Source organism: Gallinula chloropus (genome assembly GCF_964237585.1).
Source record: "Gallinula chloropus genome assembly, chromosome: 5".
Taxonomy (NCBI): domain Eukaryota; kingdom Metazoa; phylum Chordata; class Aves; order Gruiformes; family Rallidae; genus Gallinula; species Gallinula chloropus.
This window is the reverse complement of record NC_140090.1, coordinates 1,242,584-1,270,173: the sequence shown is the minus strand read 5'-3', so window position 1 is coordinate 1,270,173 and position 27,590 is coordinate 1,242,584. Positions and strand designations below refer to the sequence as shown.

General features: G+C 56.2%; 1 protein-coding gene across 1 annotated transcript in view; it reads left to right on the top strand.

Moving 5' to 3' along the window:
* Window positions 1-16,475: 16,475 nt before the first annotated feature.
* Window positions 16,476-27,590, top strand: part of KCNJ3 (potassium inwardly rectifying channel subfamily J member 3) — a gene marked incomplete at both ends in the record, with an annotated part of 38,402 nt that continues 27,287 nt past the window's right edge. The window contains 2 exons of the mRNA XM_084264307.1: window positions 16,476-17,153; window positions 21,779-21,995. Coding sequence (XP_084120433.1) covers window positions 16,476-17,153; window positions 21,779-21,995 — 895 coding nt within the window. The remainder of the gene's footprint in view (window positions 17,154-21,778; window positions 21,996-27,590) is intronic.

Genomic DNA, 27,590 nt, shown 5'->3' with positions numbered 1-27,590 from the left:
AGGCGCTTCCAGTCCCCATCCTTAAATCACCACGAAAAGACACAATTCAGCTTAAAAATGAGTGAACACAGATAAGGATGTAATTCCACTTTGCAGCAAGAGCTTGAGGGGCTGTGAAGGGCGACGAGCACAGCGGCTCCAGCGCTGCCAGCTCAGACCTGGAGGTGTTCTCAGTGTGGCTGCTGGGAGCTGAGGGCAGCCTGTGGTCGGTGCTGGGCTCCAGGTGTGATCAGCCTCCCAAACAGGGGAAGGAAAGAGGATTTTTCTCTCCGTAGAGTCACCGTAACAGGTAACACAAGGTGTGTGGTCCCTTGGTGGAGGTAACCTTGTGGTGTCTGGGTATGGTCAGTCCCATGGTGCGGTGTCCCTGCCCGGGGAGGGAAGGAGGGAGATGCCTCTGTGTTGGATTCCACTCCCATAGGAGCAAGTGTGCATCCCTCCCAGCTGGAGAAGCGTTGCTGTTGGACTTGGGCACACCAGCAGAGTGGCCTGGTGCCTTAAGACTGGGCTCAGACCAGGCAAAAGCACCCAAGTACCTGTTCAACTTCAGTCACAGCGAGGATTTCCCTGGGCTTGGAGGGGCTGGACCCCGGGTCTGCCTGCTGGGTAAGGATACAGAATCCCCTGAGCATCATTCAGAGCTTCCCACCATCTCCCCATTACAGAGAGTGAGGTGGTGATGCTGGGATGGCATCAGGGGCAGTAAACAATGGGGAATGAATCTAAGGGCGCTTGGCTCCATCCCTTCCCTCCGGCACTGGACGCAGGATGCCCGGAGAGGCGGTTGGGGTGCAGCTGTTGCTGCTGCTGGGGAGGGTCTGAAGGTTGGTGCCCACAAACTGCTGGGAAGCACCCTGTGCCCCCCACGGAGCCTCTCAGAAAGGTGCTGGGAGGTTTGGCTTCTCCTGCACCCTGTGGGTAAAGCACGAAGAGCCCTCAAACAAGCGCTGGATCCTTGTTGCTGGCACAGGAAGGGTGCAGGTGGTTCTGCAGTTTAAGGATGGCTTCAGTGGGGCAGGAGCTGTGGTGCCGGTGGCATCAGCAGAGTGAATGTTGTGAGGAGTGAGTTGAAGCCTGAATGCTGTGGAGAGCTGCCTGGCATTCTGCCTCCTGCCCCCTCAGTGTGTCAGGGCAGCCTGGTACCCCCCCAGAGCCAAAACTGGCGTGGGGGTCCCTCCACCTGCAGGGGTCCCTCTGCCAGTGTGTGTTTGCCAGCTGCTGAGGGGCTGAGCCTGGTGTCAGGCGATGCTCAGGACGAGCTGGGCCAGCCTGGGCAGGCAGGATGCAGCTGGGCGATGCCCGCCCGTGCCCATCACGTTTCTCAGGGCAGCTGAACGCCCACGGCTCTCACAGCCAGTGAGGATACACCCCATGCAACAGCCGCCAACCACAAACAGCCATACGCCTGACAGTGTTGGGTGAAGCCCAGCAGTGTGTTTTCTGGCCTCCCTGGCTTTCTGTGCAGCCATCCCTGGTTTATTTCACTTCTCTGCGAGCTGGGGCCAGCTCGGTGAGCGGTGCCTGGAGAAAGGCTGCAGGACCCCGAGGTAACGAGACGTTCACTTGAAGCTGTTGGAATTCAGCTCCAGAGGAAAGCAAAGCCCGAGGTGTTGGAATTCAGCTCCAGAGGAAAGCAAAGCCCCAGGTGTGGCGGGTCAGAGGACCCACTCCTGAGGGCTCCTGGGTAAGTGCTGGGGTGGGAATGTAAATTCCACTTATAAAAGTAGAGTGGGGATAAAGAATCAATCGCCTTTAAAATGCCCTAAGGGGTATGGAAATGGATTAAAACTGAAGGAAGGAAGGTTTAGATTAGAGACTGGGGGGAAGTTCTTTGCAGAGAGAGTGGTGAGGGGCTGGAAGGGGCTGCCCAGAGAGGGGGTGGGTGCCCCGTCCCTGGAGGTGTTCAGGGCCAGGTTGGCTGGGGCCCTGGGCAACCTTGTGTAGCTCCAGGCCTGGAGGTTGGTGTCCCTGCCTGTGGCAGGGGGTTGGAGCTCTGGGACCCTTGGGGTCCCTCCCAACCCAGACCAGCCTGGGATTCTGTGAGTTTGTTTCCACACGCAGCCTCAGATAGAGCAGCAGAGCTGGTTTTGCTGTGATGTGAGGGATGGAGAGGCGGCCGTACATGAGCACAGCTGGGCAGGTCCGTATGGACCTGTGCAGCAGCTGGTGTTCCAGGCTCAGTTTTTCCAAACATCCCCTGGAAAACATCATTGTGCCAGGAAAACCCAGCCTGGCAGCACGTCGGGACCTGAGGAGGCAGGCAGGGCCCGCACCTCATGCTCGAACACCAGGGTTTTGGCTTATTTGGGGGCTTCAGAGATTGTTTTGGTTACTTCACAGTCTCATCTTGGATCCTGAAGCAGCTGGAGGAGTTCTGGTGAGGGGCAGGGAGAGTATCCTAAAACCAGGACTGACTGTTGTAAATGGAAGTGGATCCTCAGGACACTGAGGGAGAGACTGGTTCGTGCCAGTGCCGCACTGGGAGCGACCACTGGGAAGTTTTAGCCCAAATAATGCTCTGTCAGTAGTGAGTTAGTTCAGATTTCCCTGCTGATTGCTGGCCAAAGCCAAGGCTGCTGTTCCCAGCCGTGCAAATGAGGGAAGGGGGGTGCTAAGGGTGTTACAAGCAGCAGACGTTCCCGCAGCCTCTATGAGCGCTGCTCGGAGCTGCTGGCAAAGAAGCGATAGTGCTGAAGGTGATGGGGAAAAAAAGGGGAGGGTTTTTTTATCATGGCAATTTCAATTTCCTAATTCATCCTTCTGCACTGCTACAGGGTGCTTTGATCAACCAATTTACAGAAGCAGTACCAGTTAATGTCTCCTTTCACAAGGTTATGCCCTTCCAGAGGAGCATCCTTGCTCGTGGAGCTGCAGGAACCCCAAGGAAATCCTTTCTATCACGGTTTCTGTGCTTCGTGTCTCCAGAGGAATCCAGGTCTGTGTGTTTGTTTCTGATGAGCTGTGGTTTATACACAACACTCCTCGTGTAGAGGTGATTAAAAAACATGACTGTCAAGTTCCCACTCTGATTATTAAACTATTTTGCAAGGATGCAATTAACTGCAGAGCTGCTGTTAATTACCATGTGCCAATCGCTTAAATGAATCATAAAAGTAGCGGTGCTGGGGAGTACTGAGCACAGGCACAGAGGTGTTTGGGGCTCGCTGTGCTTCTTGGGGATGTTGATAATTAGGATGGGTGATGGAGCCAAAATCAGGGTGAGGGAAACACCTTCAGCTCATTTTCCTTGGGACCTTGGTGGGTTCTTCTCTCTCCTGAGCTCTGTGTGGAGCCAGACTGTACCAGGGACGAAGCGTTTCCTTTGCAGCTGGGAGCAGCTCAGACCTGTGGGTTAAGGAATTGCATCTCTCCGTGTTCCAGCTCCTTGTTCCTGCATGGTGAGCACCTTCCAGCCTGGCAGCCCTGGATGAGCAGCAGGAGCACTGACCAGCCATGCTGGCACCACGTCCAGATGTGACCGCACCACCAGCACCAGATCAGCGACGATTCCAAAGGGAAATGCATCTCCCAAATGCTGCATATCTATTTTAACCTCTCTCCAACCTGCAGAGTAGGGAGAGCAAATGGCACTTGGATGTACTGATGCCTCAGAAATCACTGGCTCAGTACCACCAGCACCACTGCACAGTGCTTGTCAGCAGCCAGGCTTTGTTCTGCCCGACAATCGGACCCGCTGCTGAGGACGAGTCAGGGATTCCTGCTCAGGGCTCGTTCAGTCCCAGCCTGTTGGCACTGAGCTGATGCCCAGAGGTATCCTGTTAACAAGCTGCTGGCACACAGCTTGTGTGGTCTCCATGTAACAAGTGAGGTGCCTTCAGCGCTGGAAGCCTGGGGAGGAAGAGTACGGCTGTAGCAGGGCTGGGGAGTGCAGCTCCTGCCAAGGAAGCTGTCCTGGATGGATTTGCCTCCTTCTGCCCACAGACTTTTCCTCTTCTCTCTCTTGTTATCTGCTGGTCGGAGTGTTCCCCCTCCTCTCCCTCTTTCCTCTTTCTCATTAGATGTGTTTGCTTTGGGTACCTGTTGTCCTCTGAGGAGAGCAGGGGTGTAATTCCATGTGACTCACTCTGAGTGCAGCGGGGACGGAGCAGCCGGGCGGGCAGCAAGGTGCCGGCTCTGATGCTCTTCCCATCCTGTCTCTGCCCCACATGGGTTCTCCCACTGGCACACGATGCTTTTACCCACCAGGAGCCCCAGCCACGTCCTGCAAGCGGGTGATGAGTCCGTGATGGGTCCAGGACAGGCACCACGAGTCGCTCGGGGCTGAACAGGGAGTTCTGGCTGTTCCCAACCCTTTCTCTCTCTCTCTTGCTACAGCAGCTACTGAAGTTTCATGTGTTGAAGTCCCAGGAAGGGTAGAGAGGGAAAGGAGCACAGAAAGCAGGATTGAGCTTCCAGCCCAGGAATCATCACATTTAAGTAAGTTCACAGACCACCCCATGGGATGTTTCAGCTATTTTCACCCCTTGCCTCTCCCCTACGCTGTAGGGAGGCTTCAGTTTGTCAGGTAGATGAATTAAGTGACCTGACAGAGCTGTCTGCTGGGGATAAACGTGTGTGTGTGGTGTATCTGCCCACATACATCCCTGCACAGGCGTGTCTGTGTGTTGAAATGATGCCGGCTCTGAGCAGATGCCACAGGACCAGTTGCAGGTGGCTCCCAGCTAAAGCTGGGCTTAAGGTACTTCCAGGCTGGGAAGAGGGGAGAGGAGGCTGCTGTGCCCAGCAGTACTGTGAGTAACCTCTGTGGTTTGCCAGGGGAAGGGGAGAGCACAAGGTGCTGCCATGATTACCAAGGTGCTTTGAAATCCCTTTTCCTCGTACCTGTTGCTCACAGAAAAGAGACCAGCCTGGCTGGCTGCTTGGAGGGATTAGGGACACGTTCATTAACCTCTCTTAATCCTTGTGATACTGCTTAATGAAGGCTATTAGCAGATTTATACCCCAGTAAATTGCTTGCTTGGGATGTGGAATGTGTTGGAGAGTGGAATTCAAGGGGAAATCCCTCCCGCAGAGGGATTGTGCACCTAACCCTACAGAACCTGGAGGGGCTCTTCCCCTCTGTGCTGGTGTTTCCTCACTGCCTGAGACAAGGCGTGGTTGAGATGGGCAAACGTTTGTGCTCATCACCTCTTCAGCCCACGGGCACAGGCTGGGACAGAGGAGCAGGTGTCCCCTGCCACTCCGGTGTGAGTGAACACACCCTGTGCATCGTGAGGTGCTGTGCAGCTCCCCCCCTCCCCGTGAGAACAGTACCGGGCTTGGAGGCATCAAGTGGGGCTCCAGGGGTTTTCCCTGCTGTGCTTCAAGAGGGAAAGAGCTGGGCTTGGGAGTGAACTTGCTACTGCTGGAACGTTCTCTGTTCATGCCACCGTCGGGCTGCCCTGCCTCCTGCCTCAGCCTGGTTATGATAGAAGTGTCCTTTGTGGGCCTGGGGCCCGTGATGGGAGCCAGGGTGTTCCTGGCACTTTGGAGCTGTGCTTTGTTTCCCATGCACACTGGTAGAATCCACTGGAATTTGTTCTGAAGGCCGGACCAAAGCTGAGGGAAGCTGCTAACGTCACGCTGCCGGTGAGTTGCTTCACTCCCAGTGAGTCCAGAGCTAAGTGCTCCTATGAATATTGCATGAAAACATCTTTAGTAATGGCTTTTAAATGATGGGATTTGGGCAAAGAGCAGAGTTTGGCAGCAGAATGGAGCCACCAGCCTGGGAAGCCAGCGCAGCAGCACAGGGCCCAGTGCAGCAGGGTGGTTCAGCACTGGGTGCAAGGGGTGTGGCAGAGCATCCCTCCCCACTGGATGAGCTGGCATCCCAGGGGCTTCACTGTCCAGAGCCAGCAGGTAGGGGTGCTCTGCCCCTGCGAGCCTCCACGCAGAGAGCTCTCAGGGTGTGATGGTCTATGCCAAGGCTGCCTGATTTGGGCTGTGAGGACCAGCAGTACCCAGCACAGTGGTGCTGATCAGGTGCTCTCACCTGTCAGCCTCCCACTTGGAGCTGTGTGCTTTCTGTTTAGGCTCATGCTGCAGTGTGAATGGGGAGAAAGGAACTGTGTGTGGTTTAGCACCAGCTCTCAGAGCCCTGTTAGGGCTGTGGAGATGCTGAGGGCACCAGCACATCTCTCTGAGGCAGAGAGGCTGAGGGACTCGGGGCTGGTCAGCCCGGAGAAGACTGAGGGGGATCTCAGTGCTGAGAAACCCGTGAGAGGTGGGCTCAGGAGGATGGGTGGCCACGTCCAGCTCATTCCAGTTGCTCCCAAGAGCTGACAAACCTTCCCCTGGTTATAACAAGCTACGTAACAGTTCCTCCTTTGGGCAAAGAAAGGCTGAGACTGAGTTACAGGGATATACAATCAGCCTCAGAAGCTGCGGGGCCGGAGCAGCGGTGAGTCCACAGGCTGGGTGCTCTCCTTGATGAGCCCAGCTCTGGGTCCATCCCCAGGGGATGCTCTGCAAGTACCCCTTGGCTTTATGGGCCGTGCCTTTGCCTGGGTGGGGTGGCCATGAAATACATGGGATTCCCCATGTCCAGTGCTACCATGGGGATGGGGAGCGGCGAGGAGCAGCCCGTGGTACGCAGCATCCCCTGTGCTGTCCCAAGAGCCTCACCCAGCCCTTCCTGGCCAGGGAATAGCACGTTTCCCTCACAGAACTGCAAGCAAAGGGAAATGCTGGGTAGCAATTAGCTAAAAATAGCAACAGTCATTAGTCTCACTGCCTTGAAGGGCCAGAGGAGCGGACGCCAGCTTCTCTCTGTGTGGGTCCCTCCGTGTTCATACCCTGTAAAGCTGGGGTTGCTTTGGGGTCTGGCCTTTGTACCCCAGCCCCTGGCCATGCTGCCCCCAAGCAGTTCCTCCTGCACCCCCAGGAACGTGCTGCAGCATCCCAAGGAGCCAGGCATCCCCCAGGACTGTCCACACCTACCACAGCACCAGGGAAAGGTCCCTGGGGGCGAGGAGACAGCCCAGCATCCCGGATCACCACCAAGATAAGTGGAAACTTGATTAAAACATCATTTGGATGTTAGTTCTGTGGTAAAGGCTCCTGACAGCCTGGTTTGGGCCATCCCAAGGGGGGGTTTCCAGCCACCTCAGTGCTTTGCTGGTTTATCTGCTTGCAGGTTTTTAAGCATCCTGCTCAAGCTGAGCTTCCCCCAGCTCAGGCTGATGCCCGACAGCCCCGCGTGCTGCAGTGCTGAGCCTGGAGTGGATAAACCCTTATTTGCACACACCACAGGCAGTGCAGAGCGAAGGGTGAGGAGAGATCCTATCGCTGGGGTGGTTTAAACAGGGCGCTCAGAATACTTCTGACCTCAATTTCTCTGTCTTAAGCTCCAGCCTGTAAAGGAGGGGAAGATAAGGCATGCTTGCCTCAGGGGTCTGGGAGAAACCAAGTAGCTTTATGAAGGACCCTGATAACACAACGACAGCCGTGACAGGGGAGGATGGGGGAACACTGGTACTTTCCTGCCTGGAGTAAAGTTTGATTTATGTGCAATAAATAAGGGCCAGGGCAAGGACTGAGCAGGGAGGGACAAAGGGAAAAAGCTGCCTTAAAATAAAGGGGAGTGGGGAAAGGTGATGGGATGGGATTTTGTAATTAAAAATGGCATTGTGTGGCTGAGGAGGGAGGAGGGGGAGCAAACCTGGGCTGTGTAGGCAGGTTCCAGGCTGGTGTTTTCTAACTGAGTGCTTAATTTTCACAGATTCACGGAATTGTTGGGGTTGGAAGGGACCTCCAGAACTCATCGGGCCCAAATCCCTGCCAAAGCAGGTAATGTGATGGTGTTAGGGATCCGTGCCCCTTCCCACCTTGCTGGGGACCTTCCAATGGGACTCCAGACCCTCTCCAGCACCCCCATATCCCACCAGGACTCCAGACCCCCTCCAGCACCCCCATATCTCACCAGGACTCCAGACCCCCTCCAGCAACCCCATATCCCACCGGGACTCCAGACCCCCTCTAGCACACCCATATCCCACCAGGACTCCAGACCCCCTCCAGCACCCCCATATCCCAATGGGACTCCGGACCCCAGTATCCCCATATCCCAACAGGACTCCAGACAAGCGACTTGTGGGGTTTCTTTCCTTTTCCCAGGCTTGGCAAAGCTCTGCTGTGCTGTCACAGTGGAGACAGTTACTGTCCTCCCGTTCCCATGCCAGCAGGAAGGCTTTAGGCAAGTACACAAACAAACACAATTCCCAGGGCTGGACTGTACAAACCTGTGTATTTTCCTTTCAGAAAATGCTCCTCTTTGGCTTTTTAACTCTCCTCTTTAACTGGATCAGCTCCAGCAGGCACGCAGCATCACCAGCCTGTAACAGTACTGGTTAAAATGGAATGATGGGGCAGCTGGGAGCTGCTGACACAACGTGCTGGCAGGATGAAGAACGGGGCTCTGGGTGCTGAGCACTGAGGTGGTTGATGCAGCGATGGGCAGCCAGGCGCTGTGGTACCCGGATAACCCACAGGATGCCTGCCCATCCCTGGGGTATCATCTTCTCTTGAAGGGGCAGCAAGAGCTGTTTTCTGGGGTATTTTTCCTTAAATTAGAAGGTGATTGCAGGGGGACTTTCTGCTTTTTGTTAATTCCTTGTGTTTTTCTGAGGGTGATGCTTTGTTTGGGTGATGCCCGGGGTGCCGGCACGCAGCGCTGCAGCTCTGCTGCTGCTCGGCTGGGCAGGGGCTCGCTGTGGCTGCAGCACCCATCCCGCTTCCCTAAACTCCCCTTCAGCTCCTCCCAAAAGCGTGGCAGGAGTTGCTGGTGTGGCCTTATTTCCTTGGGAGAGGTAGCAGGAGGTGTGGAGGGAGGAAGGAGGGAGCTGGGAGATGCTGGAGGAGAAGTGTCTGCAGGAATGTTCTGGGCAGCCTGGTTCTGCGCCGGAGGGGAGGGATGTGTGTGCAGTCATCAGGAAAAACACCAGAAGATTAATCAGGAGTCCTCTCAGCAGTGGCTCAAGGAGGTGGCAGCTTTGATGCCCTTTATTCCACAGCCAGCAGATAAAAAGCACTACCTTTCAGGTGGTAAACTGAGGCACGAGGTGGGAGATTCACTGCTTACTGCGGGCTTCAGAAGTTGCCTCTCGGAGGCGTGTCATGCAGGGAGCCTGCCAGGCTGAGGAATGCCCAGAGATCCCTCCTGGATGCAAACTGAACATTGGAGCATCGCTGTTGTGCTACAGGGAGCGTGACCTGGAGGGAAGCCACGCCTTGGACCAGGTAAAACGTAAATGGGCAGCTTCTCCCTCCCTCTCCAGCCCAGTGGGTAAGATCAGAGATGCCACTCACCAGTCCCAGCCTGTGCTCTTCCTTCAGCTGCTCTTGCACCAGGTTTTCAGCCTGGATGATGTTCCTGGATGTTTGGGGTCTCTCCTGAGCCTGATATCCAAGCAGAACAGCAGAGATGAGGGCTGGGGCAGTGATGGAGCAGGGGGCTCCCCCAGGAGAGCAGCCCCTGCAAAGAATATGGATGTTTATTGATGTTTTGGCAGCGTGGGAAGGACCCCATCCCTTCTTGCCAGCACCCATCCCTGGGACCCACAATGGTGCAGCCCAGAGAGCTGCTTTGGTCTGTAAATTCAAGAAATCCCACTTAGGACAGAGCTTCTTCCACAAAGCTCAGGCTTTTTTTTTTCCCTCCTCCTCCCTGCAGACTTTTGAAAGATGCCTGTCCCATGCCCGGATTCCCACCCACATCTCTCCCAGATGTCAGGAGCAAGTACATCTCTGTTCCAGAAAGGAGCCCTGGGCCGGTTATTTAAGACATGGTGGGAAGAGAATAATTGTCAGACCTGTCTGTGCTGACATTCCAAGCAGAAATAATTGGGTATATTTTTAGCCTCCTACATTCCAGCAGAAACAGAACTAACTGCACGTTTTCAGGAGGTCTGAGTTTATTTGGGGAAGAATTAAAGGCTCCAGACTTCAGAGAGGAAGCTCATAAAAGCCTATGAATGACCCAGGGTCAGCTCTCTGGCACCGTAACTCTGACAACCCATCTCTAAAGGCAGGCAAGGAGCTGGGAACATGCACCTTGGGAACACACATGCACCTCTCTGCCTCTCTTCACAGCCCATCTGAGTCCTCTGGATCCACCCAGAGTCACCGCTGCGCCTGGCAGACTTTGGTGCAGCGGTGGGAGGGTTGGTGGCTTGATGAATGAATATTGATTTAATTTGCTGACCAACACAGCTATTTTCTTCTAGAGTGTGTCAGTTTTACCTATGCACTTCAGTGAGCTACAGCTCAAAACTCGGGTTAGATCCCAGCACCTGCTATGCTGTCTGGTGGGGCCATTGTAGTTTGAATCGCTCTGGTTTGGAGGCGACTATTCCTCCCCAGGTCTAGTATTTGGAATTTCCTCTCACTGAATTCCACTTACTTTTAAAATTTCAAGTTGTTATTTTAGTTTGCCAAGCCATTTTGAATCCTAGCTTTGTCCCCACGCCTCTCGTGCTGCCTCTATATTTGGTATTGTCTGCAGATTTAACAGCCCTGCTTGTACTGCCTTCATCCCTGGCTCAACCTGGAGCCAACGGATGCCGCTGCAGACACTCGGTTGTTAATCTCTCCTCTCCAGCCCTGAGCCTCTAAATCTTGGCTGAGACACCGGCTGCAGCTTTTCAAGAACTCGCACAAAAGGCACAGCACTTTCTACAGGCAAGAAAGCCATAATGGCCCTCAGAAATTCCACTGGTGGCATCGTAGCTGGATTTATGAGGGGACGAGGTGCAGGGCAGTGGAAGAATTCCAGATGCAGGGATGCTTTCTGGTCCTGAGCGTGCGGGCACCCAGCACAGCGTCTTCCCAGGGCAATCCCACCTTACCCAGCACAGCGTCTTCCCAGGGCAATCCCACCTTACCCAGCGCAGCGTCTTCCCAGGGCAATTCCACCTTACCCAGCGCAGCGTCTTCCCAGGGCAATTCCACCTGACCCAGCACAGCATCTTCCCAGGGCAATTCCACCTTACCCAGCGCAGCGTCTTCCCAGGGCAATCCCACCTTACCCAGCACAGCGTCTTCCCAAGGCAATTCCACCTTACCCAGCACAGCGTCTTCCCAGGGCAATTCCACCTGACCCAGCACAGCGTCTTCCCAAGGCAATTCCACCTGACCCAGCACAGCGTCTTCCCAGGGCAATCCCACCTTACCCAGCACAGCGTCTTCCCAGGGCAATCCCACCTGCCCCCTGGCAGCTGGCACAGCTGTTCTGAGCTGAAAACGCGAGTGAAATCCTCCCCCGGGGTGGATCCTCTCTGCATTTCCCCCGTTGCTTTGGGTTTTTAATGTTTCCCCCCTCAGATGTCGGTCTGCGAGTGACCTCAGAAGGACAGAGCAGCAAGCGGGCAGCGATCGTTGAAGCAGAGGCTCCTAAGTGCTGAGGCAAACGCACGCGCTGCCATCAGATCGATGGCGCTGCCGAGGCCTAAGGCCTGCTGCAGCCCAACATGGCCGCCCTCGGCCTGCTGCAGCCCAACATGGCCACCCTGGGCCTGCTGCAGCCCAACATGGCCACCCTGGGCCTGCTGCAGCCCAACATGGCCGCCCTCGGCCTGCTGCAGCCCAACATGGCCGCCCTGGGCCTGCTGCAGCCCAACATGGCCGCCCTCGGCCTGCTGCAGCCCAACATGGCCACCCTCAGCACGGGGCGAATCCAGCCTCGGCCCCAGAGCCTCAGCGCGGCCGGCAGCTCCTTTACAACCCACAGAGACGTGGTCAAAGCAGCACTGATCACAAAAACCCCACGCTGGGAGAAGTGCTGTGTTGGTCCAGGCCATCCCGTGACCCTCTTGGCCGGGAAGAGCTTTCAGGCTTCTATTGTTTTGGTATTAAAAGTGAGGTAGAGAGAATATGGGACTGTGCCACGCATGCAGGGCCGTGCTGGGGTTGTGCTGCGAGGGCTGTGGGACACCTTGGGGCTGCTCTGGCACCCCTGTGCTGCCCACCTTGTCTGTCGGCCAGCCCTCAGCTTCTGCCCGCCCAAAGGAGACGTCCAGGAGGGAGCCAGACCTGAGTGGGGGTGAAGAAAGCAGAGATTGTGCCAGGGCACCTGTGTTTTTCAGGAAAAAAAATGTTTGGTTTGGGTTCTCAGCCCAGAAATACTCTAAATTTGGAAAGGTGGTGTGGGTTCATGTGGCAGGGGGGCTGCAGAAGGGGGGCTGCAGGGGTGGCTGCTGCAAGAAGCAGCCAGAAGCTCTCTGCAGGCCCAAGAGAGCAAACAGCAGCTGGCTCAAGGCTGGAGTCATTGCTGACAAGGCTGAGCCCATCAGCAATGGTCACAGCGCCTCTGGGAATCACATTTAGGACATAAAAGGCCGCTTCTTGCCCCCAGAACAGAGAGTGAGAAGGTGTGAGGAGCTGTGCAGGCACCAAGGCCAGGGAAGGGGGACAGGAGGTGCCCCAGGTGCCGGAGAGGAAGATGCCCCTGCAGCCCCTGGAGAAACCCATGGTGGAGTGGGTGTCCATCCCCCCACAGCCCGTGGAAGAGGACAGGGAGCAAAGACTCCTCCTGCAGCCCGTGGAGGGCTTCTCCCCCCCTCCATCCCCATCCCCCTGTGCTGCTGGGTGGGAGGGAGAGAAAAGATCTGTGAGGTTGAGCCCGGGAAGGAGGGGGAGGTGTGTGGGCGTGTTAAGATTTGGGTTTATTTCTCATTATCCTGCTCTGATTTGACTGGTAATAAATTAGATGGGTTTTTTATTCCACGTTGAGTCTGTTCTGCATGTGATGCCGATTGTGGAGTGATCTCTCCCTGTCCTTATCTCCACTCCTGAGCCTCCCAATGTCTATTTTCTCCCCTGTCTGGCTGAAGAGGGCAGTGACAGAGCAGCTTTGGTGGCATCTGGCCTCCAGCCAGGGCCAAACGCCCACAGAAAGGGGACACAAGGCACTGTGAATTTGCCAGGTCTTGCTGCCAATCCTAGAATAGCAGGGTCAGAAGTGATGTTTCTGCCCGTTTCCATCGGGCTGCTGGAAGCTCTGGAGCTTGGCGCTGCTACAGATGGGGTTGGACGTGCGTCAGAACTGCAGGCACCCGAAAGCGCGGTGGGGGGCGGCGGGGGCCTGAGCACGGCTCCCTGCCTCCCCAGAACCAGCCTTGTGCTTCGCTGTCAGCTGTGATTTACATGTTTGGAGCTAAGGGGACATCGACTGGCATCGCTGTGCCAGGACCACGCTTCTGCTGCCGGGCGGTGGCGGAAGCCAAATGTTTTCCAGGATGGTCACGGCGGGTTTCTGCCTCGTGGGGAGGAGGCAAGATGTGCAGTGCAGCATCCGTCCTGGGGACAAGGCTCAGAGATCTGGTCCTGGGTGGCAGCCAGAGCTGCCGGTGGCAGGGGAATGTTCTGCCCCTTCCCTGAGCCCACTCAAGCTGGCGACACACATCTCCTCCTGCATCACCCTGCTTTGGGTCAGCCTTCCCAGTGGCAGGTGGTGTGGCCTTGGGCTTCAAAAGGATTTGAGCATCACTGGGCTTGTGCCTGGCATTCTCCTCCAGCACACAGGTTTTGCTTGGGATTTGCCCAGCCCTACCTGCAACGCTGGAAACGAATTCATTACACCAGTGCTCTGATGTGAAACGCTGCAACCACGGCCCAGCTACCTGTTGTGGGTGTCACCCTGCTGGGGCGAGCAGGCTTCAGGGGTGGTGAGCTCGATTTTGGGGTCTTGCTGCAGTTGGGGCAGTTCCCAGGGATGCACAGACTCCACATAACCAGCCTTGGCCTGCGGTCTGCCGTGACACGTCCGCAGCACGTGGCAGTCTGTCCGTCCCACCGCGGCCACCCCAGCAGGTCAGCCAACTGTGCAGTTGGTTAGCTGTGCTCCTGATTGCTGTGTGCATTTGCTTAGGAGCTAATTTGATGATTCACGGTGGAATTTTCTGTTCTGCAGACCCAAGAACATTCAGATTCTCAATTTGAATTTGAATTGGAAATCCCCACATGGGTTTCCTGAGTGGCTTTGCATCCCAATCAGCGCTTGGGGGCACTGCCAGGCATCAGTGCCTCCTCCATCCCCCTGGCAGGACCCTTTGCAGCAGCACCTCACCTAATAGCCAAGATAAATAATAAATAAAATCCATCAGCTTGTGGTTTGGATGGGGAAAAGAGCGTTCTGGGCTTTTCCTGAGGCTGAGCCGAGCAGCAGGCGTGATGTGAAGAGCAGCGCAGGCAGCAGGGGGAATTAGAGGTTGAGACACAGTTTGTTCCCAGGGGGTCTCACTTGGTCCCGCAGCTACAGCGTCAGGACATCAGCAGGGACTTGGTCAGGTTTGGGCTCCTGGCTGGGAGAAAATAAATCTCTCCAGGGTGCTCTCAAGAGCAGTGTTCTTGTCACCGAGCTGCTGCGTGGGACAGAGGATGGCTTTTGTGGTGGCTGTCATTTCTCATACAGTTGTAGACTCACAGGATGCATTAGGTTGGGAGGGACCTTCAGAGCCCATCCAGTCCCACCCTGCAGTGAGCAGGGACATCTTCACTAGAGCAGGTTGCTCAGAGCCCCATCAAGCCTGACCTTGGATGTCTCCAGGGATGGGGCCTCCACCACCTCTCTGGGCACCAGAGACCAGTGCCAGTGACCCACCACCCTCAGAGGGAAGAACTTTTCCCTGACACCCAACCTAAATCTGCCCTTTTTGAGTTTAAACCCTCCCCCTCGTCCCATCGCTCTGTGCCCTCAGGAACAGTTCTTCCCAGCTTCCTACAGGCACCTTTCAGGGACCCAAAGGGGCTCAGAGGTCTCCCCAGAAGCAGCTTTCCCTTCTCCAGGCTGAACCAGCCCAACTCCCAGCCTGGCTTCACAGCAGAGCTGCTCCAGCCCTTGGATCATTTCTGTGGCCTCCTCTGGATGTGCTCCAGGAGGTCCCTGTCCTTGTGCTGAGGGCTCCAGAGCTGGACACAGCACTGCAGGGGGGACAATCCCCTCTCTCCATCCGTTGGCCACACTTCTGGGGGTGCAGCCCAGGGTGCAAGAGGCTTTGTTAGCTCCTTTCTGAACTCTAACCTTGGAGCTTCCAAGGACATTGTCCTCGTGTTCAGAGCTACAGACTAGCTCTGAACTACGGCTCAGAGCCTGGCTCAGGGAGGGGGGCCTGGTAGTTTTGGGGATGGAGGTGTGTTTTGGGAGTATAATGAGATTATAATGCGCAACGTTCACCCAAAGCACGAGAGCTTGTCAGGAAATGATGACCTGCTGGCCTGGTTCTGGCTCAGGGCAGCAGCATGCAGCTGTGGGGTAGCACAGGGCTCAGGGCCCCACAGACCGCAGCCCTGGCTGCAGTGTCCCCGTGGCTCTGCTCCATTCCACCCTCTCTGCAGTCTCCCTTGGGGTCAGCACATCCAGCTCCCCTCACCCAACCTCTGAGGCTGCCAGGGGACCTCCTGTGGGATGGACTCTGAGCATCTCAGCTGCCCTTTGCCCCAGTTTCTCCAGTGCTGGACCTGAACAGGGTGCCCAGGGAGGTTCTGGCTGCCCCCTCCCTGGAGGTGTCCCCGGCTGGGCGGGATGGGCCCTTGATCAGCCTGGGCTGGGGAGAGGTGTCCCTGCCCATGGCAGGGGGGTGGCACTGGATGGGCTTTGAGGTCCCATCCAACCAACCCCAGCCTATGATTCTCTGCTCCTCGGCTGCAGACAGACGTGGGTTTCCCTTTCTCTCTGGTGTTTCTCACTTGCAGGATTTTTTTCACCCTAAGGAAGGTTTGGTGAGCCCAGGGATTCTCCCTGCTGGCAACTGGGCTTCATGGCCCTTCCTGGCAAGCCCGGCAACTGTCACGCAGGGGCTGGGAGACGTGAGGGGGCTGGAGGGGGAGAAAATAAAGACGGTAAGAAAAATAAGGGGGAAAAAATGGACTAAAAATAGGAAATTAGAAATAAAAATAATACAAATAAAAACAGTAAAAAGAAAATTTAAAATTTAAAAAATATAAAATTAAAAAGCTATTAAAATTTATAAAAATTAAAAATTAAAAATAGAAATTAACATGAAAACAGTAAGATAAAGCAAAGACCCGGGGAGAATAAGACGAAACACATCGGCGCCGGGGTACCCCCCTTTACCCTTTCCTCCCCGACCCCTCCTGGCAGTTCCGCGGAGGAGGCGGCGGCGGCGGCTCGGTGTGAGCCGGGGGGCTGGGTGGGGGGGATGCGCGGAGGCCACGGGGCGCAGTGAGGCTGCGCGGGGCGTTGCGCGGGGGGCGTTGCGCGGGGGGCGTTGCGCGGGGCGGAGCGAGGGGCGGAGCGGGCGGGGGGCGGGCAGTGCCCTGCCCGGGGCCGCCCCTGCCGCCGGCTCCGCGTGGGTGGCGGCCGCGCAGAGCGGTGCGTCCGCGCCCGCAGAGCGGCGGCGCCGGGCCGGGCGGGGCCGTGCCGGGCCGGGGCGCGGGGCGCGGGGCCGGGCGGGGCCGGGCTCGGCGCGGCGGGAGCGGCGGCGCTGCGCGGGGCGGCGCGGAGCAGCGCGGAGCGGAGCATGTCGGCGCTGCGGCGGAAGCTGGGGGACGAGTACCAGGTGGTGAGCACCTCTGCCAGCGGAGGGGGGCTGCCGCCGCCCCGGGCGGCCCCGCGGGGCAAGCGGCAGCGCTTCGTGGACAAGAACGGGCGGTGCAACGTGCAGCACGGCAACCTGGGCGGCGAGACCAGCCGGTACCTCTCGGACCTCTTCACCACGCTGGTGGACCTCAAGTGGCGCTGGAACCTCTTCATCTTCATCCTCACCTACACCGTGGCCTGGCTCTTCATGGCTTCCATGTGGTGGGTGATCGCCTACATGCGGGGAGACCTCAACAAGGCGCACGACGACAGCTACACGCCCTGCGTGGCCAACGTCTACAACTTCCCCTCCGCCTTCCTCTTCTTCATAGAGACCGAGGCCACCATCGGCTACGGGTACCGCTACATCACGGACAAATGCCCCGAGGGCATCATCCTCTTCCTCTTCCAGTCCATCCTGGGCTCCATCGTGGACGCCTTCCTCATCGGCTGCATGTTCATCAAGATGTCTCAGCCCAAGAAGAGGGCCGAGACCCTGATGTTCAGCGAGCACGCCGCCATCTCCATGCGGGACGGCAAGCTCACGCTCATGTTCCGGGTGGGCAACCTCCGCAACAGCCACATGGTCTCCGCACAGATCCGCTGCAAGCTGCTCAAAGTAAGTGCGGTGCCTGCCATGCTTGTCCCACCACCACCGGTGTCCTGGGGAGATCCCTCTGTACCCCCTCCTCCATCCTCCCCACCCTCTGCATCCCCAGGGCTGCCGGTCTCCCCAAGAGCCCTTTTTGGCAGGAGAGCTTCCACGTCCCTGCCGTGCTCTTGGGGCTGTGCCTTCGGGTACCAACCAGCTTTACTGTGACCTCCTGATGCAGCTGCATTCAGCGCTGGGTTTCCATGCGTGTCTGCATATTCCTGTCGGGCTCCTGACAGGCAGATCCGCCGCTGTCGCCTGAATTCCTTGGTGTGTGTTTTAGGAGGAGGCTGTTTGCCTGCCCGGTGTGTCTGTGCTTTCGGGCAGCTCTGAGGCCGGGCGGAACTTCATGTATTTGGTGTGGGCACTTCAGGGGAGGCAGAGCGCCGGGGTGATGGCCCTGCACCTCCCGGCAGCATCCGGCGTCCCTCTGAGGTTTGACACGGCTGCGTGTACAGAGGGGAGATGAAATAAGCGTGGGGTGGGTGGAAGAGGGCGGCTCGGGTGACGCAGAGCATCCCGCATGTTTCCATGGCTGGCGGGGGATGTGTGCGCTCCCTTGCTGTGGAAGGAGGGGGTACACGCATGCACCCCACCCGGGGGGCTGCCCGGCTCTCTCCCCTGCTCCTCTGCCTCAGAGGGATGCTCATCCCCCATCCCCTGTGCCTGGACCCGCCGAAGCACGAGTAGGGTTTGCGGGGGGGCTCCTGCGCTTGGGGTGTTTTGGCCCAAATACACGTTTCTGATGGGGGTGTCACAGGCAGGATCATTGCTGCATTCAGTGAGGGTCACAGAACCTCCGCTGCCCCCTAAACCCGTGGAGGGGGGGTACACCTGCAAGGAGGGGTAGCGCTGTGCTCAGCAAGCTGGGGGAAGGGGAATGTACAGCTTCTCTGTCATCCCACTCGTCTCCTGCCCGCCGTGCCCGGACGACGGCTGTAGCCAGGGACCGCAGCAGTGAGGATGCTCTGGCTGCTGCCGGCCGGAGGCAGCCGTTCCTCCTCTTGCCTTTTCGAGTAGTCAGCTGGAATTGCAGTGGCATTCCTCCCTGGTGTCGAGCCATCCTCATCCTCGTGTCACAAGTTCAGATGGGTAAATTGGGCGATTAGGCTGGTAAGTCACCCTCGGGTCTTGGGAGGGGACTGCCTGGGGTGCTGAGGCGTCCGGGCTATGGAGAGGTGAAGCTGTTACACTTAACCTACATCTTTAATAGCCTTAAAGAGTCAAAATGAGTCACTGGCGTTAGGAGCTCTGAAAACGACCCCTTTTGTACCCAGGTGCCACAGGGGGAGTGAAAAAAGTTGGAGCTAAAAACGTAGAGTGGCCCCAGGAAATACCCCGGACTTGAAATACGTGAAAGAGCGGGGTCCCAGCCGTCATTCCTCCTGGCTTGGGGAAGAGGGCTGGGGGTTGGCAGTGCTGAGAAGAGCCCGGCAAGGAGCCCGGCTGTCACAGCAGTGCAGACAAAGAGAGGTGTCCCTGCACCGTGGGGCTCGGGTCGTGCTGGGAAAGGGAGATGGGAAAGGCTGTCCATCAGGCCTGACACTGCTGGGGCTGCTGCTGGTGCTGGTGGCTGCATCGTGACTGTCTTAGAGCAGTAACGGGTGAAAATGGGGTTTCTGCTGTGGCTGTGGTTCTGGCTGGCTCAGCACTTTCCCTACCGAGCATCTCTGCGTGGTGCATCCAGCTGCTGCCGTGGGGACATGGTGCTTGGCCAGGCCCCCTGCCCAAAAATAAATGAATACAAATTACTCGAGTGCTGGGTCCAGTTCTGGGCTCCTCAGCATCAGAAGGACATGGAGGTCCTGGAGCGAGTGCAGAGAAGGGCAACCAGGCTGGGGAAGGGGCTGGAGGGCAAATCCTCTGAGGAGCAGCTGAGGGAGCTGGGGGTGTTGAGCCTGGAGAAGAGGAGGCTGAGGGGAGACCTTCTCCCCACCTCCCCTGCCCTGCCAGGAGGGTGCAGAGAGGTGGGCGATGGTCTCTGCAGCCAGGGGACAGGAGCTGGGCCAAGGGGCAATGGGCTCAAGCTGCCCCAGGGCAGGGTCAGCTCAGCTGGGAGGGCAAAGTTCTTCCCTGGCAGAGTTGTGGGGCTGTGGCACAGGCTGCCCAGGGAGGGGCTGAGTCCCCAGCCCTGGGGGTATTTAACAGAGGGGAGATGAGGTGCTCAGGGAGCTGGTTTAGCTTAGGACAGAAACAGTTGGACTTTATGATCCTAAAGGTCTTTTCCAGCCTGGTGATTCTGTGATACAAAAAGCCATTAATTAAGCTCCCCAGAGGCTTGCAGCAGGACACGGAGGGGTGCAGCATGAGCACATGGCAGGGGCAATTTGCCCCTTTGGTGTCTGTGCTGTGGTTTGCCTGTAGCACTTGCAGGGGGTGGGCCACACAGCACCCAGGGCAGTGGTGACTGCAGGGCTCAATTTTCTGCTGGAATCCTGCTTGTTTGGTAAAAGGTTCTGGTTGTTCTGCTGTGGGAGCAGAGATCCCAACACACTCCTTGCCACTTGTTATTTTACTATTTCCTGGTAAGCTCAGACCACGCTGGAGAAACAATATGAAGCCTTAAAAGCGGCAGCTCAGCACAAAGGCTCCTTCGTTGTAATGTTGTTTTTTTAATTGTTTTGGTTTTAATGACTCTCCAAGGCTGAGGAGAACTTGGGTGAAGCTGCAGAGCCCCGTGGTTGGGCCGAGCCGAGCCGCCCAGGCTGTGGAACAGTGTCGGCAGCACGAGGGCTCGCGCTGTGCCGCAGCCCCGAGCTCAGGGCTGGCTCGGGGCTCGGCCTGGCACTGAGGTTTGAGCTCCCAGGCTTGTCCTCAGCAGGGGAGCGACCCGGCCTCACCGGTGGATGTGGCTTGGCAGCGGAGTGATACGACACTGGGGGAGCTTTGGGGTCAGTTCCCCGGGGACCCCATGGGCTCCCGTGTGAGTGGCGGCAGCGGGGCGATGCTGTGGGGGTGGGCAGAGGGTCCTGCCCCATCTCGTGGCACCCAGCCAGCAGCCTCCTCCCCTTTTAACCCTTCTTCCCCATCATTTACTTCTGGAGGACACCCCAAACCTTTAACCTTCCTAACGAGGCCTGCTGTGCCAACTCTTAATTGCAGTCTGTGATCCCTGACCCGGGGCCGCTGTTCTCCTCTGTCCCAAAGCCAGGTGAGGAGGGGGGCTCAGTGTCCACAACGCACCCAGAAAGGGACCAGCCTTCACCCCGCGGGGCTGCTGGGATGCTGAGGGCTGTGGTTCCCTCCCTGGAGCTCAGTGTACGGCCATCCATGGTCCCGTGCTACCCCTGCAGCTCTGTCTTCCTGCCCAAAAGCAGGCTTCTCCCTAAAGGAGCAGCCAAAGCCCAGCTGGCAGGATCCTTGTGTGGGTGGGCTCTGGGTGTTGCTGGGCTCTGAGGGTGGTACCCGAACTGCCCAGGGTGGGCTAGCAGAGGCCCGTGGGATAAACCCACCTTTCCAAGTGTGGTCCTCAGCCAGACCTTGAGGGCAGCGAAGCAGGGGATTGTTTGTTTGGGATTAGATCTCCCCCGACCCAGCCACCCTTCAGGGAAGAGTTTAAAAATAGAAACCAAATCCTAAGCGAGGCGCGTAATCCGGTTTGGCTGTCGGCTGCCTTTTGCTGCCCAACCACTTCCAGCCCCCGTGTCTGGGGGCTCAGCCGTGCCTACATCCCTCTCACCCTCGCTGGGGGCTTCCCTGGGGGCACCCAGCATCCTCCCACCTCCCACCCCCACCCCCAGCTGCCCCTGCTGGGTGTTTTACTGGGGTCGCTGGATTTCTGTGAGAGCTGCTGGTGTCACTTCTGGGAGCGCTGGTAGGTGATGGCTGTGCTGGGCCTGTCCAAGGGGGCAGGTAACCCCCCTTACATATGTAAGGCAGCAGGACTGAACAATGTGGAGCATGGAAACGATGCTGGAGGAGATACTACCCTTTTCCTATGAGTGTAATGGTGCTGCTGGCTGGGAACACCTCCCGTTTCAAGTCGGTGCCGCTGCTCAGTACGGGAGGTGGGAATGATGGAGGTGTAGCTCAGACATGGGTTAACAGCAGGGTTTGGCTGTGTGCTGTGGAGGCAACAGTTTGTAAAGCTGCCTTCCAAACTGGAGTAGGGAATCATGGAGAAGTCTAATAAAAGTAATGACCAGGGATGGCTGTAAGGTTTTGTTCTTTCCCATTCGTAGCATGGGAAGGAGGATGAGGAGGTGGAGAGGAAGCAGTCAGGCAGGGCTGTGCCGGCTCCGGTGCTGCTGCCGGGTGAGGGACGGGATGTGTGGCTCCAGCGAGGTGCAGGAGCTCCGTTTGGGGTTCCAGCTCCAGGCTTGGTGTCGGTGGCCAGTGTCCCACTGGGCTCCCACGCTGCCAAGATGCAGTCTCAGGGGGGTGAGCACTAGGAATAATCCATGCCTGCCAGCGTGGTGTTCCCACCTGTTTCATGGCCACGCGGCTGAACCGGTGTTTGCCACGCGTGACGGGTGGTGCTGAGCACTGGTGGGGCTGCGGGACGCTGCCGGGATGCCCCGGTGACAGCCGTTCCAGAAGTGATGCCTGTCTCTGTCTCTCTCTCTCTCTCTGCCTCTCCCCTCATCATCCAGTCCCGCCAGACCCCGGAGGGTGAATTCCTCCCGCTCGATCAGCTGGAGCTGGACGTGGGCTTCAGCACGGGGGCCGACCAGCTCTTCCTCGTGTCCCCGCTCACCATCTGCCACGTGATCGATGCCAAGAGCCCCTTCTACGACCTGTCCCAGCGCAGCATGCAGACCGAGCAGTTTGAGATCGTCGTCATCCTGGAGGGCATCGTGGAGACCACAGGTGAGCAGAGCGGGCGAGCACCCCACGAGTTCAGGTGTCACCCCACAAACTGGGTGTCACCCTGTGGTTGCAAACCCAGGTGCCTCAGGTTGCCCTTTAATCCTGCGGCGTGGGCGGATCTCACAGGCGCTCTGAGGCGCAGCCAAAGTTGTTTTTCCCTCTGGAGTGAAGAATGTTGGAGGGATTTTTGGCACCGTGGCGGTTACCAAGGCGATGTGCTTCTCTGCTCCCAGCCCGGCTGAGAATCCTCCGTCGTGGCTGCGCCGTGGCTCGGGGATGTGGCAGCAGGGTCAGTCCTGTTGGCTCCCTGTGGCGTCACCCAGGAGGGATGCTCGGGCTGGGGCTGGGGCACATGCTCCTGCATCCAGCCAGTGCCTCCCTGCGCTGCCTGCTGCAGGGCAGCGCTCGGCAGGGAGATTCAGAATCTCTTTGATGGCTTTTTGATGCTGGTGTCTCGGTGTTTCTGGGCTGGGTTGCTTTTCTAGCACAGGAGGCAACTTCCAGGAGCCTCAGGCTGCAGAATTGGGGTTACTCAGCCCCATACCTGGAGGCACCAGAGGTGAACCATCCAGGCTCTTCCAGAGAAACCTCCTGGCTATTTCCAAAACCTCCTGCTATTTCCAAACCATCCTGCTATTTCCAGCAAAGCTCCATGCTGTCAGCGTAGCTGGCTTGTCTCTGGGTTTCAGGGCTGACGTGCAGACCAGAGGACTCCAGATTGTTTGTTGTATTTTCCCAGCAGAAGCGTTTGAAACCACAGACAGGGAAGAAGAGGCATTTTGTAAACAGCTCCTTAGGATTTTAAAACAAAAAGTGGGGTGTTTGTGTGCTTTTGAGTTGGTGTTTGTAAATACTTCAGGCTTAGGCATCGTAGGCGGAGCCGTGGGAAGGGGTGGGGGGTTCCTGGGTCTGGAAAGCCCAGCTCAGGCAAGCTTGCAAATTTTGTGACCTGGTTTTCTGAGATGAGATGAGTATTGGGTAAAATAGGTCAAAATGTGCTCTGTCTGGATAAAACATGGTGGGGTGAAAGGGTTTTAAAGGGAAAACAGGCTTTAAAAATGTGACTAAATGAGAAAGGAGGAGAGAATATGGGGCTGGGGGCAGCGGGACTGGAGGAGAACCAGCAGCAGCGATGGTGGGAGCACATACATAGGAAAGGGGAGGTGATGAGGGGGAAATCTCAGCTCTAGGATGCTAGGATGCCCCCCTCCCTCTGATGTGTACGTGATGTCAAAGGTGTAGTACCAGGCTGAGATGTCCTCTGGCGTGGAAAGAGCAGACAGTACTGACAGGAGTTTGGAAACCAGGGTGCTGGTTTTGGTTGGGTGTAAAGGTGATGCTGGGTTCTCTGTCCTGGACAGCCAGTGAGGAGGGGATCCTTCTGAAAAGGCTTTTCTGGTGATTCCCAGGCAGGGCAGCAGCCCCTCAGAGCAAGTGTCTCCCACAGCCCTGTTCTTACCGTGGGTTTGTGCCACATCCCAGGGGGAAATAGGTGTTTGCTGCAGCCTGAAGAGCTTCCTACCTGCCAGGCTAGAGAGCTGCCTTCATAGCCCTGACCCCTGACCCTCCCATCGACTGCTGCAGGGAAAAACCCATCATCATCTGCTATTGTTAAATGGAATTGAAATCCAATGGGATTTTGAAACACAGAAGCCTGCATCTCAGTACCAGAACACAACAGAAAGGGATGGGTTTGTACAGAGACACAGCCCTGGCATTTGGGGTCTCTCCACACCCAAGCAGGTGATGATGCACACCCCTTCCTGTGCTGAGGTCCTGTGCTGCTGCCGACCAAGGCAGGGCTCTCCTGGGGGAGGGGGCACGTTCCCCTGTGAAAAGGGGTGACTTCCCCCCTCATGTCTTCATCCCAGGCAGGGAGCTGTGTGCTGGGCAGAGCAGCAGCTTGATGAGAAGCTGGTTCACCAGCAGCAGATGATAAAAAGCAGAGAGTTAAAGTCACTGGAAAGACTTTAACTTAATCCGTGGGGTGGATCCGGGCTCCTGATGTGTTTTGAAATGCCTCAACCTTTACCTGTTCCACAAACCATGGAGTATTATAAATACATCTAGAATTAATAGAACACCAGAAAATACACCTAGTGGTGCCATCACATCTCTGTGTTCACATGGGATCATGTGGATCACGGCTGGGTTGGGCCAGGCTGCAGGTGTCTTGCAAACCATAGTGAGTGTTAGGAGGTATTGGATATTTTTGTCTCTTATATAACCTTGTATTTGTAATCATAGAATCATAGAATGCTCTGGGCTGGAAGGGACCCCAGGGATCACAGAGCTCCAACCCCCTGCCACAGGCAGGAACACCAACCTCCAGGCCTGGAGCTACACAAGGTTGCCCAGGGCCCCAGCCAACCTGGCCTTGGACACCCCCGGGGATGGGGCACCCACCCCCTCTCTGGGCAGCCTGTTCCAGCCCCTCACCACTCCCTCTGCAGAGAACTTTCCCCTAATATCTCGTCTAAACCTTCCTTCCTTTAGTTTTAATCCATCCTCTTGTCCTGCCAGTGTCTACCCCTTTAAAAAGTTGATTTAGGAGACCAAGCAGCCTTCAGGTTGTCAGCTCTGCACTCCGGAAGGGGCTGGGAGCCCCTTGGTTTTCTTTAGCAGGTACTTATGAAAACAGGGTTTTTTTCCCTTTGACTTTGTTTTCTGCTTTCATCAGTTGACTTCTGATACGTAGAGTTTGCAAGGGATTTAGAGAACTGGTAAATATATACAATAAATCTTGCTTTGACTGTCTGCAGGGACAGCGAGGAGGTTTTGGAGGACTCTAATGAGTTGTTTAAGCAGGAACTTCTTGCTTATAAATCCCACTTGGCTGATTAAAATCACCATTTTCGATGCCTTCTCTCATTCAATCATGTAAAAATGACTTCTCATAGATGCCTCCCAACTTGATTAAGTTAATTTACTGCCTCGTCACTGAAATTTTAATTTCTGGAGATATAAACATTTCTTGGTGCTTTCCTCACCCTCCTTAATTACAGATTTTGGGTGGGTTAGCTAATGATGTGTGGAGAGTGGGAACCAGCCCCAGCACATCCCTGGAGGGGGAAAACCGGGGGCTTCTGACCCCCTGTGCAGGCAGCAGCGGGGTTGAGCTTGTCACAGCCAGGGGGTCCCCTTCCAGCCAGGGGGTCCCTTTCCAGCCAGGGGGTCCCCTTCCAGCCAGGCCTGGCTTTTAGCAGCCAGAAGCAAAGTATCTCAGCAGAAGAGCGTTGGGTGGGCTTGTTTGGGGTGTCAGGGATGCGGGAGGTCAGGGTGGGTGGCTCCTGACTCTCCCCTCTACCTCCTCGTGCTCCCCAGACAGACCCCAGCATGGGGAGGGCTCTGGGCTTGTCCTGATGCTGGATCCCTGGAGCTTTGCCCTGAGGATGCTCAGCACTGGCTCTGGCCTTGGGTTGATTCCCAGGGCTGGGAGTGTCAGCCAGCGATGGGAGAGTTTCCCTGCTGAGACATTCAAATGGCTTTTCAGAATCCCAAGATGGTTATGATTCATGAGGGTAATTGCTAATCATTGAGGATTATTTTTGATATCTATCCAACCCCTCCATTACTTTGATAACGTGTAATTTTGCAGAGCACTGGGAGTGTTTGTGTTCAAAGCCTGTTGTCCTGGTTCCCCAGTATTGTGATGGAGGATTTCAGGCTCCCTTGTCAGCAAACCTTCCTGGTGGGCTGTGTGGGGAGAACGAGTTTTGACTCCTGAGGATGGATTCTCCTCAGGGGGTTTGCCTCTGCCTGTGTTCTGGAGTATGGTCTGGAGTACATCACCTCTCACAACTGCTGTGCTACCCCTCGACTTCCTGACAAGCTGCTGAAATTGCTGAAAAACCCAAGAAACAATGGTTAATAAGAACCTGAAACGTACAGAAACCTGGCAGGAATGGCATGTGCATCCATTTCCAAAGCTCATTAAATGTGATTTGGGAAACCTTTTAACATCATCTTCTGATTAGAGAAATCAAACAGCCTCGCAGGCTTGTTAATTAAATAAATAGAGACAGAATCAAAGGCATATTCCACTGGCTTGGCTTTTAAAAAATGAGTAGCTTGGATTACAGAACCATGGGTCTCCACAGGAAGGTTTTTCTCAGAAACAGACACACAGGAATGATTTCAGAGCTGAAAGGACCAGGCCCAGTGCCACAGATCTGAACACTAACGTGGGGTGGGTAATTTGTAGGCTGCTGGAAACCATTCTCCCTCTGCATTATTCTCCAGGTCGCTGAGCTTCCCAGAAAGCCTGACACAAGCCAGCAGCTGTAAAGGGGGAGGGTAATGGGTTTATTCCAGTTGTGCTGAACCCCACTGGGATTTTGGGGGGTTTGGGGGGGTGTGGGCAAAGTGGTGAGGGCAGAGGATAGGAGAGGGGTAGAATCCTCTGGGGTTAATGGAGGAGCTAACCAGAGTCAAAATCCCTTGAGAGGTGATGGATGTGGATGTTGCATCCCTTGGAGCTGATGGACATTGACATTGCATCCCTTGGAGCTGATGGACATTGATGTTGCATCCCTTGGAGCTGATGGACTTTGACACTGCATCCCTTGACAGATAATGGACATTGGATGTTGTTCATCCTCTCACTCTCCTTCTCCACTGTCTTACAGTAGTTTTTGCAACCAGATCTTGGTGTTCATGAGGTACCGGCAATCTTATGGTATCACCAGGACAGGAATTCATGTGGAAGGGCAGAGTGAGGCGCTTCAGGTCCAGAGCAGACTTCTGCCCAGCATCATGCACGCTGGCATTGCTGTGCCATTGGTGGCCCTTTCCTTGCTCTGTGAGGATGGTGTGAAGCTGTCAGTAGCTTGGTTTGGGTGGAGTATGGACCTGCACCTGTGTCATGGGCCTGTTTGTACAGCCTTTGGCAAGGCGTGAGGGGAGTCTTCTGTGTTGGTGAGAGGTGACCAGGGTCCTGGGGGACCCAAGCCAGGTTTCACCAGGGATAACTTGATGGCTAAATTCCCATGGGAATCGTCTCTCTGAATCACTTCTCTGCATCCTACCACAGGATCACAGATGGTTGGGGGTGGGAGGTACCTCTGGAGGTCATCTGGTCCAGCCCCCTGCTCAGGCAGGGCCGACAAGAGCCTCTTGCCCAGGACCATGTCCAGACAGGGTCTGGGTATCTCCAGGGCCGACTCCACTCCCGTTTCGGTGCTGTGACATCAGCAAGGTGTGTCAGGCAGGAGGGTGGCAGGAGGAGCACCATTCCACAGTGCTGCATAGTGACAGGGCTTCTTCAGCCCCTTCTTGTTCTAAAGCATAGCTAAACATGCTGAAGCATTGAAAGCCTGGTGGCCTTCACAGTTCAGGAGTTCCCTTTCTCCCAGTGCTGCTGTTATTTACAGTCTGCTGGGGGGGGGAGCACAAAGCCAGCATCTCATGGTCGTGCCAGCAAAGACCTTTGTCACTGCCAAAGCAAGGATGTGCTGAAATTGGGACCTTCGTCACCCAGTGTCCCTCTGCCCCTCCTGCAGCTGCTGCTCAGGTGCAGCACAGCCACAGGGCTCAGCTGGCTCAGAAAGAGGGAAGGAAGCATGGCTTTTTTAGTATTATTATTATTAATTCTCT